Below are 20,111 nucleotides of genomic sequence, written 5' to 3' on the forward strand. Positions count from 1 at the left end.
GGGTTATGACTATGACATAGAATACAAACAGGGACGAGAGAATGTACCAGCTGACGCCTTATCAAGGATTCCCAGTCAAGAGTTATTTGCTTTAACTACATCTACTATCTCTACAACATTGATGGAAGAGGTCAGAAGTTCTTATGCTAATGATCCAGTTATACAGTCTATACTCAAGGACCTTCAAAGTTCTGCGACGTCCCACCCACATTACACTTGGGTTCATGACCATTTGAACAGAAAAGGGAAGGTGGTCGTGGGCAATAACAGGGCACTCAGAAGTCAGATTATTTCCATGTTTCACAACTCAGCTGTGGGTGGTCATTCAGGCATGACAGTGACTTCTAAGACCCTAAGCAATCTATTTTACTGGAAAGGGCAACAAAAACACGTTAGGCAGCATGTGCGAGAATGTATTGTTTGCCAGAGGAACAAGCATGAGAATGTGGCCAGTCCTGGACTTCTCCAACCATTGCCTATTCCTATTGCTCCCTTCATTGATATTAGCATGGATTTCGTGGAAGGGCTACCCAAATCCGAGGGAAAAGATGTGATCATGGTCGTGGTGGATCGTTTTAGTAAGTATGCTCATTGTGTGGCCATCAGCCACCCCTATACAGCAACCATCATTGCTAGAGCATTCATGGATAATATCTATAAATTGCATGGGACACCAGCCACAATTACCAGTGACCGAGACCCAGTGTTCATTAGCAGATTTTGGAATGAATTATTCAGCAACCAAGGGGTCAATCTACATCATTCTACAGCATATCACCCGCAGACCGACGGTCAGACTGAAGTAGTAAACAAATGTATAGAACATTACCTAAGGTGCATGACTGGGGAACGTCCAAATCAGTGGGCAAAGTGGCTGCCTTTAGCCGAATGGTGGTATAACACCAACTACCATTCGGCCACCAAGATGACACCCTACGAAGTATTATACGGTTTCCCTCCTCCCTTACACATTCCCTATTTCTCTAAAGACTCAGCAGTAGCTTCAGTGGATGACTACCTAACAACTAAGGAAGCAGTGATTCAACAAGTCAAGGCACAACTTCAAATTGCACAGAACAGGATGACTACAATGGCAAATAAGAAAAGAAGCGACCGCAGTTTCGAAATTCATGATTATGTGTATCTCAAACTTCAACCATACAGACAACAGACCACATCATTCAGAGCATCTCAAAAATTAGCAGCTAAATATTATGGGCCATACCAGGTAATTGCCAAAGTAGGGGCTGTGGCGTACAAGCTCGAATTGCCATCAACATCCATGATTCACCCTGTATTCCATGTCTCCCAACTCAAGAAGCATGTGGGTAATCGGGTGGTGCAACAATCTCTGCCTATGGTGAATCAGGAACCAGCATTACAACCTCGAGCTATCTTGGACAGGCGAATGACTCGACAGAACAATCAGGCGGTCTCTCAAGTGCTAATTCACTGGGATGGTCGTCCTCCTGCAGATGCCACTTGGGAATTCAATGAAGTTTTAAAGCTCAGATTTCCACAATTCAACCTTGAGGACAAGGTTGGTTTCTAGGGGAAGCAATTGTTACAAGCTGAAGAACTGGAGGGAAAGAATGGCGGGCTTACATAAAAAAATAAACTGTTGAATGTGAATCAAAGTAGTTAAACGCATCGTTTCATTTTATTAGTTAAACGCACCGTTTCATTTCCTTTAAACTCACCGTTTAGGTAAGTCATACGCATCGTTTTACAAAGGCTCATTCTGTTACAAGAAAGAGAACCCGTTATTAGCAATATAAGCATGTAACAGACTGCATGCAGATATACAGAAATTTTACAATGAAAATATGACTGAATTCCTAGAATTAAGGAGCTCCCTCAACACGCCATTTCCCACCCTTTATCATCTTCCCTCTCCATGGTTAAGCAGTAAAACTGACTGCTCTTCTTCTACAGCAATTAAGAACACCATCCAACCTGCCCTGCACCATCCTATACAAATCGGTTCATTAATTGTTTCACCTGTAACAGAGATTTTGAAGGTTAAACCAGATCCATCCAGCTTTTCTTCCACGATCTTCCAGAAACGTTCAGCCATGGAAGGACTGAGATGATTGCCCCAATCTCCCACCTCTCCTTTCCTGAAGAAGGCACTATTTGAAAATCCTGAAGAACGGACACCACTTCGGTTCACTTCCAGATCCTTGAGATTGTCGAAACTACAGAGTCTTGAAATTTCTTCAATAACACCTTCTTTCTCTTCTTCCTCGGTGAAGGGAAAGCCCAAGAACTCTGCTAACCTCTTCAAGTTCAAGATAATATCCTCTTTCAGATCCTCATACTTCAAAAACAACACCTTGTCTGGTCTTTCCAAGCTCGCTTTCCAATAGCTCAACACACTATTCCAAAAGGGTCCGTAACTCTGGACACCACGACAGATATTCTCGAAACCTTCATCAATTATTGATGAAGATGGTGATGATAAAGGGTTCGCGATGCCTGGTGCTCTGTTTCGAACAAAAACAAAATCAGAGACAGCCTGATCCAAAGGATTCCTACACACGTACACAATTTTACAGTTGGAGTCTCTAATGGACTGTGGCAGAGATGTGTAATGTGTGTGACAAGAAAGGATTCTTGGAGGAGGAAAATCAAGATTTGGGTTCTGGCTTTTCGAGTAAAGATCCACCTCAAGGAAAGGTACTAGTTCATGTGGCGGGGCAGTGATGAAGGGACTCTCTTTGGGGCTGTAGCGATCACTGCTTACAACCGAGAAGTTGAGGGCCTTCAACCAAGTAGTGCCTGATTTTGGCATGCTCGCTAGTATGACGTCGGAGTCTTGTGCCTGAAGTTTTGCTGAAAGGAAACTGCACCTCTAATGGAGTTGGCTGGATACCAGGTCTCATTGAAAAGAAGGAGGGGAGAACCATCCCAGTTTTTCTCACTTGGAAGGGTGAGTAGAAGTTCTTGGACATTATCTTCTTCGACTGTCTCCATGAAAATGATAATTGTTGTGTGAGAGACAGTGAGGAATGGTGCAAGTGGAGAACTCGATGGATCAATGGCACGTTTAAGCTTTCAGAACAAATTGAATTATAATATACTCGACAAGCACTTGCCTGTGTCTGCAGGATTGTGTCAATCACCATTTTTATATAGGAGAATAATCCATTTAAAGGAGGCGAATCCATTTACATGCACGCATTATGATCTTAAAACACCATAATTGCACGGTACGTTCCACAAAACTTTGTATCCACTTAATTTGGTGGCTCTTACTCTTCTATTTTAGTCAAAATATGAAGAAAATGCAAATAAGTACTATCTTGTGTTTCGGTGTATTTGCGTTTCATATCTTCTTGTTTGTTTTTTTAGCTAAGTTGCCTATATAAGTCCTCAAACTTTTCAATTCTTAGTAGTTTCATCCTCATCCCTTAAATCGAAGCTTCCCCTTCTCTCTTTTTTTCCCACCTAGGCACGTAACTTTTAAGTTATACGTGCCCACTTAATGCTGTACACTAATACTTGGTAATTTTTTTTTTTTTTTTTAAAAAAGAACAGCTTCTTGACATGTAAGAACCTGATTGAAAAAGCTTTTAAAGCTCATCGGGTCCTTAAAATTAATATTTTTTCAGATAAATCCAAAAAATAGATTTTTTTTCATCCTTATGTTAAACAAGCCTTTTCAAACTTTTAAAATTAATATTTAGAGACAGTATAGTTATTAGCCGGCATTGACAGAGGGGGCATGGACCGCGTAAGCTGTGGACATAAGTTTAGAGCATAGTTTTGAAACCGACCCGTTGATTGATCCAGTCAAATGATCGGTTCACAGGTTAGATGGGTTGACCCAAATTAACTTGGGTCAACAAAAAAAAAGACTCTACTTTTTCTTTCCATCTTTTTGAAATGTCCCCCAAACAACAGGGTTCTCATCCTCTTTTGAGTTTAATGCTCGATTTTTGCCTTGCTTCGAGGCGAGGGCATGAGAACGCTGGAGATGTAGCAGACATGTTCCAAGCAGAACGACCATGCTCGGAAACCACAGGTGGCGTGGAAGACTGGCACCTGAATAGAATTAGTCGAAAGTAAAAATAGAGAGTCCCAGAAAGAGAAAGACAAGGGTGAGGAAGGAAAAGGGTTCCCTGGTCTGGGATGACAAAACAGAGAGAGAAGAGAGGTGGAGAAACTTTTTGATCTGATCTGAAAAAAAAATAAAACTTGAATGGATCCAAGAATTCCTCCACTCTGTAAGCTTTTTCTTATCTCTTTCTTCCTTCTGATTGATTGTTTCCAATCACTGTATATTATATTATTAGATCACTTCTTGTTGTTGCTTAATAATAGCTTCACCTGGTAATCCAAAGCAGCAGCAACAAGGAGGTGGGGGAATAATAGGGGGGGAGGAGGTTTTGATCTGAATAAATTGTTCAATCCCTCTTCTTCAAATCATATGAATATGATGCAGCCCCATGCCCAACAAGAACAGCAGCAGCAGCAGCAGCAGCAAGGTCATTCTATATCTACCAATAGTAACAACGATGTCGTTTCACTTTTATATATATATATATAAAAAAGGCCGCATATGTACACAACTTTACACTTGGAATTCCGAATGGACTCCGGCAAGCTTGCGTAATGGGAGTGACAACCGAAAATCCTCGGAGGAGGAAGTTGTTCAAGATCTGGGGGCTGGTCTTTCGAGTAAAGGTCTGTCTCGAAGAAACGTACTAATTCATGGGGTGAGGTCGTGAGTAGAGGACTTTCTCAGGGGCCATAGATGTGGCGTTTTGCAACCGAGAAAGCGACGGCTTTCAGCCAAGTAGTGCCTGATTTCGGCATGCTGGCTACAATTATATCGGTGTCTTGAGCAATAAAGCGGCGTTGAAAAGCTCCTGAATTTTCTTTGTTGGCCCAAACCTCTAATTAAAGGAGGGAAATTGATTTTGTTTCTTCAATTTAAAATTAAACACTTATCTAATCATGACTCATGCTTTCTAACATGATTCAATCATAATTTACATTATTCCCATAATTAATGTCATAAACCTCCAATTTCACGTAACCACAATAATTCAATTCTTTCATGAAAATATAAAATTAGAGAAATTAATTGCATGTTCTTTACTTTACTTTGATAAGGATTCAAGGAAAGAATGCAAGAAAAATCAAGTTTTCTTCTTCTTACTCTTTAAATCCTAACTTGAATTTTTTTTTTCACAACACTACAATCACCATCTTGATTTGTTTAACTAAGTTAATCACTTAAATTACACACTTCTATTGATGAAATTAAGAAAAATTCAAGTCGAAAAATTTCCCTCTCTTTGTTTCAAACCGATGACTAAGAGAGAAAAATGAGGCATTTATAGTCCACTATTTCTTGTATATACACATTGGCCCTTATTACTTCTTATTTCTATTTTTATCCCACAATTCTCTTTTTTATTTAATTTACACCTTAATACCTCCTTTTTTATTATATTGTATTCCTTCACAACACCTGAAATCCTTTTACTTAATCTATTAAGTATTTTATTTATTTGTTCAAATTATAATTTATTGGGTTTTCACAATGAGATCGAGATAAATTTATAGAAAGAAAAAATAAAATAAAATAAAATAAATTATGAAGCCCCACTCCAAATATATCTAATTTTAAAGGTTGAAATCATAAAAAAAAAAAAAAAAAACTAAATCTATAAGATTAGTATATAACTCAATATAAAGAAAATTAAAAAAAAAAACAATATGAAGCATAATTCTCAAAACAACTTAATATTGAAATATAAAATTAAATAAAAAAAACTAAATAAAAAAGGATTGGGTTGTTGAATGGTGAAATAAAAAGAAAAACTGAACAAAAAAGATTAAAAAAACAAACACTATTCTAATGAATAATATGTTTTAGGTTTAACTGCAATAATTTAACCATATTTTTTAGTGTTTTGTTAAAGTGGCATTGTTCAATCTCCAAAAATTAGATAGAAAACCAAGATGAGTGACAAAAAGATGTTTACATAACTAATTTCAAGTTACATCCATCCTTTTATACGTACATAGTTGCAAGATATAATCTAGGGTTTAACTCGACTTAAAGTCTAGATTACTTGAGTTTTTGGGGTAACTTGCATATCTCTAGGTCAATCTTTTTCATAAAAAACAATGTCATTTTAATTTTAAAAAATTGATTCGAGTAGATAGAATTGGATTTTATCTGAATTTGATTGAAATAACCAGATTAAGGTTAACCCACTAGGTCATCTAGGCTTAACTAAATTAATTTCTAAAAAATTTAAATTGAAATCCAATTTAGGTTAATTTCAGGTTAAAAAATTAACCGATCAAGTTAAATCACCTTCAATAACTATTTCACTAAACAATCCAAAATAATCTCATGTTATCTCATTCTTGACAAACCATTTACCACTACATTTTCATTACATAACATTCTAACAAAGTTAATAAGAAAGTTCAAGCTCTTAACAATAATTCCAACTATCACCAAATCTTAATCTTTTTTCTTCTCATAAACTGTTGAGTCGATAATTATAAAATAAAAGGATTTTACATCCTCCCTCTCCACACAAAACCCTTTTACAAAATCTTCAAATGAGTTTCTAAAATTATACAAACAAATCCTTTCGCGAGGGAGAATATTGAAGCCTATGACTCTATAGTGTAGAAAATTAGATATTTTTTATTGAAATTGTAGCCAACATCACTAATTTATCCTGTTTATTTTTATATTTAAAAAAAATTTAATTTTTTTTTAAATTAATATTGTTTTGATGTTTTTAAATTATTTTAATGCACTGATATAAAAATAATTTTTAAAAAATAAAAAAATATTATTTTAATAAATTTCTAAATAAAAATTATTTGAAAAATAACCACATAAGAAACAACCGAAATACAAAATTTAAAGCACGTATGAAGAACAAATTCGAGATTTTAATACTTGGTGACTGGATTTTATGAGGATTGAACACCATATGAATAACTTGGTTCTCAAATTTTAGCTCCGCCGCGGTGATGTTCGAGAACTCAGCCATAAACGGCGGAGGAAAGAGGTACGTGAGGTTCTCTCTGGTATGCCGTTTTACTGTCATTCGAGTTTTTAATTTTGAGGCTGTCTCGTTTAAAGATTCAGGCTCAAAAGTTTGCTTCCTTCGGCCCATCATTTCCTTTCTTGTTAAGAATATTCAAGTGGCCCAAAATGTCTTAGTGGGCTAACTTATGAAATCAGTTCCCTTATATTAAAAAATAATTTTTTAACAATAAAAAAAATATTTTAATATATTTTAGAGTAAAAATTATTTTAAAAAAGTAACTACAACCACACTTTCAAACAAGTCCTATAAAAATATTAAACTTTGTTTATTTTTTATAATGTGTTTTTTTTTTAAATCAACATAAATTTTACCGGATCGAATGACTAGTAAATTAAATAAATAAATTAATTTTAATATGATATTTTTTTCAAAAACTTGGTCAAGAATTAGGTCGCTATGCTAAATCATACTTATTGACATTGTGTGGCTCTCGCAGTTACAATTTAAAAAATATATTTTAAAAAAGTATTTTTAATTTTTAATTTTAAAAAATATATATTTGATAAAAATTATTGTGAGATAATTTTTTTACATGAAAAACAAATGAAAAGTAAATCTTTATGAATGAAAAAACAAATTATTTTAACATTTAAAATACAATCATGTGTGGAATTCAATGAAAAATAAAAAATGATTTAATTAACCAAATAATTTTTTTGTGTAATTATGGATAAAAAAACAAGAGCAACCATAATATAAAATACTTCATAAGCGTATTTAGCACAACTTCTTTTAAGTGTTTTCTGCTCGAAAAAGATTTAAATTAATAATTTTTTTATATGTTAATGTTAAAATAAAAAAAAATTATTTTAATAAATTTTTAAATAAAAAAACTATTTTAAATAATAATATACACTAGAATACTAAACATTATTGCACGTCACTCCATTTTTGTTAACGAGCTGCAATTACTATTGTTATATTTTCTATGAACAAAGTATGCGAATAATATTAATTTATTTTTATTTTATCGAATATCAATGAAATTATTGAACTTTTAGGAAATCATGAGGAGTAATATTGAAAACTTAAAATTAAGAGAGGTGAAAGTGAAAAATTATAAAAACTCTAAGGTCAAAGATATAGTTATTCCTTACTCTATACAACATCGGACAAAGCAAAGTGAGATCATGTCTCTTCATACACAAACCCGTCTCTATTACTCTCAGTTTCTCTCTCTGCCCCTCTCTCTCTACAAGCCCTAAGTAAGCATTCAACAAATTTTTGAGAGGTAAATTATCTAACCCTTCTCTTCTTTTGTTGTAATTTATTGATTAATTTCAAAATGTGGGTCCAAATAACTTCAGAGATCTTCAATTTCTGCTTATGTTAACAACATGCAGACCTTAATTTCCTCTTTCTTGTTGCAGGAAGAGAGAATCAAGCATGCAGTGAATTGGGTTTTTTTTTTTTTTGTTTTTAGGTCACCGTGGCTTATTGATGTTTGTTGGTATTTTGTGAGCTGTCTTTGTTTGTGTTAAGTGGCAATGGAAGGAGGTCGATCAGGTAATAATTCAACACCTATAATTGATAAGACAAGAGTTTTGGATGTGGAACCACTGCGTACTTTAGTACCGGTGTTTCCTTCTAGTTCCAATGCACCACCTTTTGGGCCTTACTCATCTGGGTTTGCACCATTTTATCCTTTTAGTGCACCACAGGGTTCACAAGCAACACCTGACCTTAACCAACAGACACACACCACTCCTGCAGCTCCCCTTCGCTCGTTTCGAGCTACAGAGTCCTACGAGGATGATTTTGATGGAGAGTATGAGTCCTATGATGGTAGCACGGGCTCAGCTAAGCGGAAACCCAAGTCTTCTTCGCAGAAAAGAGCGAGGAAGATTCAAGATTTGGATTTTACCTTGTCTGTTGATGAGAATAATTTTGTTGTAGGAGTTAGTTTGTCTGAAAGGGATGATGGTAACAGGGAAGTAGTTCATAGTATACAAATGAGGTTCGATGCACTTAGGAGAAGGCTTAGTCAATTAGAAGATGCCAAGGAATCGCCTGCTGGGATTATTAGGCGGGCGGATCTGAAAGCAGGGAATATTTTGATGACTAAACAGGTGCGAACAAATATGAGGAAGAGAATTGGAACAGTTCCTGGAGTTGAGATTGGCGATATTTTCTTTTTCCGAATGGAAATGTGCTTACTGGGATTGCATGCTCCATCCATGGCTGGGATTGACTACATGTCTGTAAGGAATGATTTAGAGGAAGAACCGCTGGCTGTAAGTATCGTTTCGTCTGGTTATTATGACGATGATGCAGAGGATAAGGATGTTTTAATATACAGTGGGCAGGGAGGGGCTGCCAACAAGGATAAAGGAGCAACTGATCAGAAGCTTGAGAGGGGTAACCTTGCATTAGAGAGGAGTTTGCGCCGGGGCAATGAGGTGAGAGTCATTCGCGGTATGAAAGACTCTGTCAATCAAGTGTCAAAGGTCTATTTATATGATGGCCTTTTTAGGATCCAGGAGTCGTGGGTGGAGAAGGCAAAATCTGGTTGCAATATATTCAAGTATAAGTTGGCTAGAATTCCTGGGCAGCCAGATGCCTTTGGTGTTTGGAAATCAATTGAAAAGTGGAGGGAAGGGCTTTCCTCAAGGGCTGGACTAATTCTTCCAGATATCACTTCAGGGGCTGAAAGCATGCCTGTTGCACTCGTAAACGATGTTGATGAAGAGAAGGGGCCCGCTTACTTCACATATGTCTCGACTGTCAAGTATTCTAAATCATTTAAATTAACACAGCCTGCTTATGGTTGCAACTGTCGAAATGCATGCCAACCAGGCAATTTGAACTGCTCCTGCATTAGAAAAAATGAAGGTAACTTCCCGTACACTGCCAATGGAGTTTTAGTCTGCCGGGCTCCAATGATACATGAATGTGGTCCCACTTGTCCATGCTTTCCTAATTGCAAAAATCGGGCATCTCAGACTGGCTTAAAAGCTCGTTTGGAAGTGTTCAAAACAAAGGACAGAGGTTGGGGCCTGCGGTCATGGGATTCTTTTCGTGCTGGTACTTTTATCTGTGAATATGCTGGTGAAGTGATAGAAAAGGTTAGCCAGGTTGGAGAAGAAGGTGATGGTTATGTGTTTGATACCTCCCATGTGTATGAATCTTTCAAGTGGAACTATGAACCTGGGTTAGTAGAGGAGGACGGTTCTATTGAAGCTATCGAGGAACCCAATGTCCCATCTCCCTTGGTCATAAGCTCAAAGAATGTTGGAAATGTAGCTCGATTCATGAATCACAGTTGTTATCCAAATGTTTTCTGGCAGCCAATTATGTATGAAAACAACAATGAATCTTTTATCCACATTGCCTTTTTTGCAATGAGACACATCCCCCCCATGACAGAGTTGACTTTTGATTATGGGAAATCTCGCTCGGGTGAGGCTGCAGCTGATGGTGGGAGCACATCACGTGGAAGAAGGAAATGTTTATGTGGAGCTCCAATATGCCGGGGCTACTTTGGTTGACGGTTAACATGTGCATGTTTGTGGGTTCTGGTGGCTGCAAGCATGGTCAGGGCTGAAAAGGTTTGAAGTCTTTCCCGTGTTTATTTTTACTTGTAGCTAGTTGTTTCTGATGCTCATAATTGTGCATGGTTTACTCACTTCCATCATGCCAATTACATCATGTTGGTGTGCTTTTTTGGGTTCAACTCACTTGTGAATTGTAAAGGTATTATATGCATGCAAGAATTAGAAGCTTGTTTGTGACCATATCACACAGATAATTTGAGGGAAAATAAAAAATAGTGTGTTTAAAGATGTTAATCAACTAAATCTTTGAACTTATTCAAATGCATAATATAGTGATGTTCAATAAATAAAAAAGTTTTAATTTAATAAGTTTTCTATGCAAGACAGCTTAATATTTTGAATACTAGCTTTTGTATAGTCAAAAGTTATATTTATTGGAAGCAACGCTATGATCACTGTCAAGGTGATCCTATCCAGAAACATGTTCTTAAGTGGACAGTTAACATCATGAAATATGTAGCAGATCATGAATAATTCTGTTACAATGTTGTAGAAGCCAATTTTATTCTTGCTGTTTGATGATGGATTGCATCGTCTATGATTGTCTTACTTCTCTTTTTAATTCCAGTAGTTAGATTCTTAATCTATTAAAAAATACCAACTGTTGTTTATGGCCGAAACTCTTGCTAAATGAGGATCTGTGATAATCAAATCTTGATAGGCGAATGGCTTTTTCCTCTATTTTCAAGGAGTCATTGGTGTGAAACCTTTGTATGTAAGATTTTATTTTCTTGCTTGTGATTCTATGCTATCCCCTGATTGCTTTGTTCAAGTATCTTCAGTTGAACATTGACCAGTGAGACCCTGTTAAAAGTTTCTAGTAAATTCAATCTTCTTTTTATTGCTTTTGATTCTGAGGTATCCCCTGCTTTTCTCTCTACCCCCCCCCCCCCACCCATCTATCTGTTGCCTTTTCTTCTCTTCCCATAAAACCGCGCTCTCAATTCAATAGAACCAAGTGTTTCAATTTCAGCCATACCTTTACCTCGGTTTCATTAATAACCAAACCCCTAATGCTCTATCCCTCCAAACTCCTAATAGCATCCCAAGCTAAAGATACTCAGGGTGTATGTTATTAGCATATCAGTAAGCTGTTTTCCTTCAAATTCACACTACAAATGACTCACTCCGTGCTAGTGTCATAAATATTTGCCTGCCTTACATTTCACATTGCTTTAGTGGCTGCAATTAGATTAGGTATTGACCCAAAAGAAGAAAACCGGACTTGCTTAAGCATTTTCTCCACTTAACATGTAACTGATAGAAAGCAAGAAGTTTTAATATGCTGCTGGAGTTGCCAACCATCTTGAATATCAGAAATTATTCTTCTTGCCTATGCTGCTGGAGTTGCCAATTTATATGATCTCTCCTAACTTGTTTGGCTGGTTATGTTTAGACATGCATGGTGCAAGCAACTGCAATAGAAACTGATTTCAACTTGGATTTTGTGTGTTTCCATTTTGTATGATTTCTTCGATGTCTTTATTCTTTTTTGGTTGGTTGTATCTATACAGGCCTGGTGCAAGCACACATTTTTGGTAATGTGAACCTTGGAAGCAACTATTTCCATCCTTTCTCATATTCTGTAATGGAAAGTGATTGTAGCTATGATTTTGTTCAGAATTGCTGTGATGCTGTTTTCTTCACCTTTTTCTAAATCTCCATTGCATCATTGAGACATCTCATCATACTTCATTTCTTGTAATGCAGTCCCAGGGGATGCTAAAACTATGCCTTTTGAAGTGTGCTTTTGCGCAGCATTACAGTCAAATAGGGATCCCTTTTCAGTTTCTCTGTCATCATATGGAGCTGGGTAGGACAGACTACTAAAGACCCTTTTTCATGTCGCACGACCTCTCAAGTCTTTGGGGCTTTCAAATTTTGTGCAGACCACCTAATCCCTTGTAATATAATAAGCTTTTGATGAAGCTTCTGTAGCAGTATGTGTATACTCGTGCCTATAACTGTAAAATATTTTGCACCTTACCAATGCGGAACGCCAGACTGATGGTTGATGAAGATCCGATGTTTCTGTAGCTGTGAATAATCAGATCTTAACCTGTAAGGTTTTCTTTTCTTCCTTTTCAATGTTAGCAGTGGTTTTTTCATGACCCATGCGCTCTGCCATGCAAGAATATTGTGTGAGGTATGCTAGTTAAAAAAACTCTGTAAAACATCCGTTCTATACTTTTTAGATAGTCATATAAATTTGATCCTAAAACAACAATGGATGTGCTAGGATTGAAGATTTTAAAATCCAAATATGCTTTGGAATAAAGTTCTTTCGTGGTAGAATTAGAGGTTAATTATTTAGTTCTAGTAATTTGATCTATTCTTTCTAGGTAAGGTGTTTGGTACTCGGGTGACTAGTACTGAGGTTCTAGGTACTCGGGTGACTCTGAGGTGACTTGTAACCGGTAATTGTAAAATATGATCTTTGATGGATGTGTGAATTTTTAGATGTGCAAGTGGATAACTTTGTTAAGAGAGAAAATATAATGATATTTTAGAGATATATACATGCTAAAAATATTAAGAAAGAAGAAATTATAAATATTGAATTTGGTGGATTTATGAGGTATTTATTATAGTCAATGAGTTGTTTTTTTTTTATATATATATAGAAATGAGGGGTTCAAGAATTATTTTACCTCTATAAATTAATGTGTTATTTTATATTGTATTCCACCTATATATATATATATTTTTGCTTGTAAAAGCTAGGATAGCTTTAAGTTGTTGCTATAGACATTAAAGTCGTCATCGATAATTTTTATCACCAGTGGAATGGATGGACCAATTCGACTCGGTGGTGAAAGCAACTTGTCCCTCCATCCACTGTTTGTCTAATTGATAATGACAAGCAATTATGTTGAAGAGGTTGCTTTATTGCTTTCTGCTGCTGGTGGAACAAATCACCAACTCCATGATGTGTCTTTCCTTGGCAAGATCACTTGATTTATCATTAAAGAAACCAAAATATTCAATTGAATTACTCCATATGGCGACAGGAGAACTTATGTTTTCCCAACTACAAAAGCAACATTAAAGAGCTTGTATACAAGAACAGTAATGTTCATACGTTGGGTACGTGTCTTTTCCAAGCATGCTTGGTTCAACACTACAATGATTCGCAAGTATTAAAGAAATAAGACACAGGATTAAATGTTCAGTAACATCTTCAGTTATATGCCTGCCAACTTTTCTTTCAGATTCTTCCTCAGGATCTTGCCAGATGGTGCCTTGGGAATAGCTTCAATGAAGAAAACTCGTTTTATTCTCTTGTAGAATATCACCTGCATCACCATGATCATGTTGTATCCTTGTCAGCAACTAGTGGAAGCACAGCTTGTCGTTTCTCTCGCTCTCTGAATTAATAAGAAATAAATTGATCGAAGAGTAGGGTTTACCTGTTTTGAAATATACTGCTTTATGTCATCTTCGGTGGCCTGAGACTTTTCTGATTTCACTACAAATGCAACAGGAACTTCTCCCGCATCCTCATCTTTCAATCTGAAATTGAAATTATTTCCCATGTGAGATTCATACTCTAGGGTTAAGAAACAGGTTAGCATTAGAGTGGTAGCTAGGGTGCTGGTCTCTGGCACTTACCCTACTACAGCAGCATCGGATATCTCTGGATGGGCTATTAACAAAGCTTCGAGTTCAGCAGGAGCAACCTGAAACCCTTTATACTTGATCAATTCCTTCAATCTGTCAACGATGAAAAGCTCATCATCATCATCAATGTAGCCGATATCGCCTGTGTGCAGCCATCCTTCTTTGTCTATTGTTCTTGAGGTTGCCTCAGGGTCATTAAGATATCCTGGACATGTACAAAAGTCCACACAGCTTTTCAGAATTATATATATGTATATATTTAAAAAAATTAATCAATATAAGATTAAGACTCAATTATCTGATTTTTATATGGGGAGACTTTCTCTTACCTTTCATGATCTGATCACCCCGGATGCAGATCTCACCAGGCTGGTTCCTCGGTAGAGAGGCCCCTGTTTCTGGGTCAACAATCTTCATCTCTGCATTCCTGACTACAGTCCCACATGCACCTGGTTTTATGTCGAATGGTTCCTTGGCAAATGCCAAGCACATTGCTAGAACAGGTCCTGCCTCGGTCATTCCATATCCCTGTTACATCAAATCAAATCAAATCATTGATTAGCCTTGCTCTGATATGCATATTTTCTATTTTAACATTAAAATCTTGGATGCATAAAAGCACAATTCATGCATGCAAGACACGGGAATGATCCAAAACACAAGTGCATCAGAACTTAGCTGGAAAACTCCCATCCTTTAGTCCATAGCCTATGAAATTAATGTTGATTATACACAGGAGGAGGAGGTGATCTGTTAAAAATTAGATATGTGATATTGATTACATTAATTTCATGGTGAGATAGACCCTTCAACCCCCTAAGTATTAAAAAAAAAACTATCTTCTTATAAATAAGCTAATGGTAGAAATTTTATCGTTATGTTTGTATTACGGTGGAGAGTGCTTTTGTATTAGGTCTTTTAATTGAAATATATTAAACTAATTTTTTTTTAGGTTTATTTTTTATATTATTATATTAAAATCATTTAAAAAATCAATTTAATACCGTAAAACACAAAGTGAAACGTAAAAATAAACACATCCTTAAAAGGCTAAGAATATAACCTATTTTTCAGGTTTTAAAACTTGTAAGCACTGAGTAGGACACAGCTACGGCGCTCCTAAAGTTTAATGGAAAAATAAACCGACAAGGTCTGTCTAAATTCCATTGAAATGGTACACATTTATTAACTTTAATGAAGAAAGAGACACTAATTAATGTCGATTCAAGAGTAATAAATTCGGTTCCTGTATGCTATAACAGAGCCGGCCCATCAGCTTTGTGCAGCTCAGATACAGGGCAGAGACATGGAGTCCATGGCTCCATATCTGAGATAGGAGATGGTGGACCTACTTCAATAAAAAAAATCTATGATCATGTCTTATAGATTTCTTTTTATTGGTTTCCAGCCCCTTTTCGCAAATGGATTTTCTTTGATCACTAATTTGGAGGAGTATATTAGCGTACTTTCTGTCGTCCCAGAAGAAAAGAAATATTTCCGGTCATATGGTAAACGCTAAATTATTGAAGAACAGATTTTACCAAGCATTAAATTAGGAGAATATACGTTTAAAACCAGATAAAAACATGCCCCCCTTTCTAAGGATTGTAGTTTTCAGTTGATCAAACAAGAATGGGGAAAATGATAGAGATAAACGAACAAATAAAATTTAAAAAACTGTAGATATGATGTAAGAAAAATGAAGGGGGCATGCATACCTGACCAAGTCTAGCCTGAGGAAACTTAGCTCTAACAGTATCTTCAAGTTCCTTGCCCAATGGAGCCCCTCCAGATTTTATCATCCTCAAAGAAGACAAGTCATGCTTGTCAAGATCAGGTGACTTAGCAATTGACATCATCACAGGTGGAACAACCGGTGCTATAGATACCTTGTACTTCTCAATCAATCCCAGTAAAGAACCAATCTCAAACTTTGGCATTATCAAAATCGAGGCACCGACTCTCAGCCCGCAGAGCATTATTGAATTCAGAGCATAGATATGGAACATAGGCAGCACACACAGAATCACATCTTCACTGTGAAAATACAGGTTAGGATTGTCTCCATCTACCTGTTGAGCAACACTGGTTATTAGCCCTTTGTGCGTTAACATGACCCCTTTTGGCAACCCTGTAGTCCCTGATGAATAAGGCAATGCTACGACATCATCGGGACTAATGTCGACCTGAGGCGCTTCATTTTCGTCTGCCTGTGTTAGCTCTGAAAAGTGCAAGCACCCATCCGGGGCAGAGTCCACGCACATGACCTTAACATCACTTTCTCGGGCAAAATCTTTAACCTTCTCGTAGTAACAAGCCTGTGTTATCAGAAGCTTTGCTCTCGAGGCCTTGGCATGTTTTGCTAGCTCTGCAGGGGTGGAGAAAGGATTGGCAGCAGTGATAATGGCACCTCTGTGTGAAGCGCCTAGGAAAGCAAGCACGAATTCAGGTGAACTTGGTAGGAAGAGCATGATCACGTCACCTTGTTGAATACCAATCTTGTTAAGACCAGAAGCAACTCTTCTTGCTGTGAGCTCAACGTCAGCATAGGTGTAGACATCTCCATTCGCCCCATTTATCAGGCAAGGTTTTGATGAATGGTTAGACAAGTTTTCAAGAACGTATGAATGCAGGGGAAGGTTTTTCGGGATGTAGATGTCTGGTAATTTTGAGCGAAAGATGAATTCTTCTTGTGGATTCATTATGGCGTCCATTGCGGGCTAAAGATGCAGAGGGAGAGATGGTGAGTTTTAGGTGCTCTCTGTTTTTCAATGGTAGGAGACCTGAGAAAGCAGAGTGCAGAGCATTCCTGCTGATATAGAATTGGCTGGCAGGGAGGACGGGGGTTGGTGAAAGGACAAATTGGGTATTATGGAGTTGTTGGGGGGGTAATTTAGGGAAAACATTGATTGAAAAATCAGTTGCGTTTGGTGAAGAATCTGTGGAGTTGGGTTGGTGAGATTAGGGATTTTAATGGCGGGGAACGGTGGTGGGTTCCCATTTGGGTTGGTTGTGAAAGTGGCCTTTTGACTTGAGAGGGGTGGCTTGTCCTCCACCTGTCTTTTCACAGACCACCAATCCATTATATTTTATGCACTAATTTATTTGTCAGCACCTGTGTCTCTCCTCTCACCTACTGCCTAAGATACACAAATAAATTTTATTACTAGTGTTTAGACATATATTTTAAAAATTAGGAAGTGCTTTATTAGAAAAAAAATAATAATTAATTTTAATAGTTATCTTGGCGATAATAATAGCTGTTAAATCTAGTTAGACAACCCGTGAATTAACTTGATAATTTAATAATTTAATTTTTTTTTTAATTTTAGTTTTTCTAATTATGTTGTGATTTGAAAAATCATCATGCCCCAAGTCTAGTAGTCATTTGACTTGTTTATAATAGAAATTTGATAAAAACTTTCTCTTTATATCATATAAGATGTTAATTTAATTAATATGATAATAACAGTAAAATCTAGCTCAATTATACGAGTTTATAAGAGAAAATTGAGATTTTTAGAGGTTAGTCATGTTATATTTCTCTTTACATTAGATAAGATATTAATTTAATTAGATATTTTGTGACCTAATTAACTTGTTTAAATCCAATAAAAAATTAATTTAATTATCAAAATACTATCATTTTAATTAACAATAATTGATTAGCCAACCCATAAATTAACCTAATAATTTGATAATCTAAATCTTTTTTAATTTTAGTTTTCAAATTGAGTTGTGATTCGAAAAACCATCATGCCCCAAACCGTGTGGTCATTTGACAACTGGTCACCTCACTTTGACCTTTTTAATTTATTTTACAAAATTAAAGAGAATAATTAATTATATTATTCATTTTTTATATATATATATATGTATGTATGTATGTATATGTATGTATGTGTATGTATGTATGTATATGAAATTTTCCCGTCATCATGAGAAATCACACCAACAAAAACTAGTGCTGGACAAATCTCAATCACAACTACCCCTATTAACCTTCATCATAGCCATGGTCCTCATGCATGCATATACATATACATATATATATATATATATAAACGGAGGAGTGACCTAACTTCTCTTTGCTTTGTGTTCATGCCACCGTCATTAAAGGATCAGGGATGATCCCGTACGACCAATTCTACAGCAAAATCGAGAGGAAGCAAAACTTTCCGATGGATGCAGAATCTTGTCCAAGTCGATGGGCGTCGGAGGAATTTGACCTGAGTTGGAGTTGGTGGAGCTTAAAGGGAATGCTTCTTTAAATAATCGAATCAAATCACACGAAAGCTCGAGAGAGGAACTTGTTGGGTCTAAGTCAAAGAGGAGAAATCCTCTTAATCTTTTTATCCATTCTCAACACCGCTTGTTTCTTTTCTTTTCTTGTCATATAAACAACAAAAACATTGGGTGTTTTGAATGACGTTAATCATTGTTCAACATTGGATGAACATGAGCGGTGTCATTAATATTTTTTTCACTTTTATTCCTTGACCTTTTTTTCATTTGCTTCTTTTGGTTGCAAAATTACCTCCCAATTGCTTCAAATTTATTGGCTAGGAATAGAATAAAAATAAAGGATGGGACCGATATAGAAAAGATGCTGAAAATGAGTGATGTATTTAAAGTTGTTAAAAATACACTTCAATCCCCTAATCTATAAAGTTAGACTTTTTCGCCCCCTTATATTTTTCTAAATTTAATTTTGATATATAATTTCATTTCTGTTATTTTTAAATCCCTGGTTTTTTAAGAGGAGAGAAATATTTACCGAAATCCGATGTAGAAAGAGAATCATTGTTTTTGCATATTCCGACTACCAAATTGATTGATATTAATGTCTACAAGTTTTTTTTGATGAAATGAGTTCAATAGTGGTTGTTTTAAATCTTAATATTATCTAAATAAAATAGATCATGTTCAAGGAAAACAAATCTAACTTATTTTGGTTTCATGTTTTAGGGGCTTTTTTGGAGTTTTTTAGGTTTTTATTTAATTGGTTTCTAGGTGTTTTGAGTTTTTATGAGGTTTTTTTTTTTTTTTTTTTTTTACTTAAAATGAGTTGAGAAAAAAATATTTTGAGGGAATAATACCCTTGCCTCGATTTTCTAGCAAGCACTGTGGTGGTTGGATCCTAAACAAACAAACAACATGTTTTTTGCTTCAACAAGCAATGTGTTACCTGATATTTATTTATTTTTTAATCAAAGGGTGGAGGTCCGCCCCTTTAAAAATAAAAATAAAAATTAGTTTTTCCATAAGCCCAAGCATGTTGGGTTATCAGGCTAGTGCATTTGGGTTTTTTTGTTGGGCTTTGTTTTGCAATTCTTTTTATTTTTTATTTAGGTGCAACATAAATTCGGTTGAGCTACTAGCGCGAATCACTAATTTCATGGGTTGTAGCACAACATTTAGGAATTTTTTTAATGCATTCCCCCCTAAATTAAAAAAAAAAAATGCAATTTGGCCATTTGTTATCATTGATTTTTTTTTTATTTAACTTCAAATGAAAAAAATGCATTTTAATTTTTTTTATCACTTAGCTTAGAAAACTATGCCTAATTGGGATCATGTTTTGATCTAGATTCTAAATTTTATTTGTTCATTAAAGTCGATTACGATGTAATATGATATATTTTTAAAGTTTTGGCTTAAGTTTTTTTATACCTCTTTTATTTGCTTTTAGATTGAATCTAGTTTGTGGTCAACTAAGAATCAATGAAGGTTCGACCAGGAATAGAATAAATGAAGGAAAAAGAAATATAATTAACCAGTTAGGTTAACTCATTATCATCATGTTTATTATTCAGGTCGTATATTTCACGTATGATCTTAG

General features: G+C 35.8%; 2 protein-coding genes and 1 pseudogene across 3 annotated transcripts; 1 reads left to right on the top strand and 2 right to left on the bottom strand.

The window, feature by feature from the left end:
- Nucleotides 1-1,882: 1,882 nt before the first annotated feature.
- Nucleotides 1,883-3,063, bottom strand: LOC118053954 (cytosolic sulfotransferase 15-like; annotated as a pseudogene).
- Nucleotides 3,064-8,196: 5,133 nt separating this feature from the next.
- On the top strand, nt 8,197-12,756 carry LOC118053956 (histone-lysine N-methyltransferase, H3 lysine-9 specific SUVH1). Of its 2 annotated transcripts, XM_035065377.2 has the most exons (4): nt 8,197-8,325; nt 8,465-10,642; nt 12,163-12,186; nt 12,359-12,756. In XM_035065377.2, exon 2 carries the CDS (start codon nt 8,582-8,584, stop codon nt 10,580-10,582), a length of 2,001 nt encoding a protein of 666 aa, XP_034921268.1. In that variant the 5' UTR covers nt 8,197-8,325; nt 8,465-8,581; the 3' UTR covers nt 10,583-10,642; nt 12,163-12,186; nt 12,359-12,756. The 2 variants fall into 2 exon arrangements, with proteins under 2 accessions (XP_034921268.1, XP_034921267.1); XM_035065376.2 differs by lacking the exon at nt 12,163-12,186.
- Nucleotides 12,757-13,606: 850 nt separating this feature from the next.
- Nucleotides 13,607-17,123, bottom strand: LOC118053957 (4-coumarate--CoA ligase 1). The gene is made up of 5 exons (XM_035065378.2): nt 15,988-17,123; nt 14,599-14,797; nt 14,261-14,474; nt 14,059-14,161; nt 13,607-13,944 (listed from the first exon to the last, which is right to left on the bottom strand). Exons 1-5 carry the CDS (start codon nt 16,981-16,983, stop codon nt 13,834-13,836), a joined length of 1,623 nt encoding a protein of 540 aa, XP_034921269.1. The 5' UTR covers nt 16,984-17,123; the 3' UTR covers nt 13,607-13,833.
- Between the last annotated feature and the right edge of the window lie 2,988 nt (nt 17,124-20,111).

This window comes from Populus alba, chromosome 1 (genome assembly GCF_005239225.2).
Source record: "Populus alba chromosome 1, ASM523922v2, whole genome shotgun sequence".
Classification (NCBI taxonomy): domain Eukaryota; kingdom Viridiplantae; phylum Streptophyta; class Magnoliopsida; order Malpighiales; family Salicaceae; genus Populus; species Populus alba.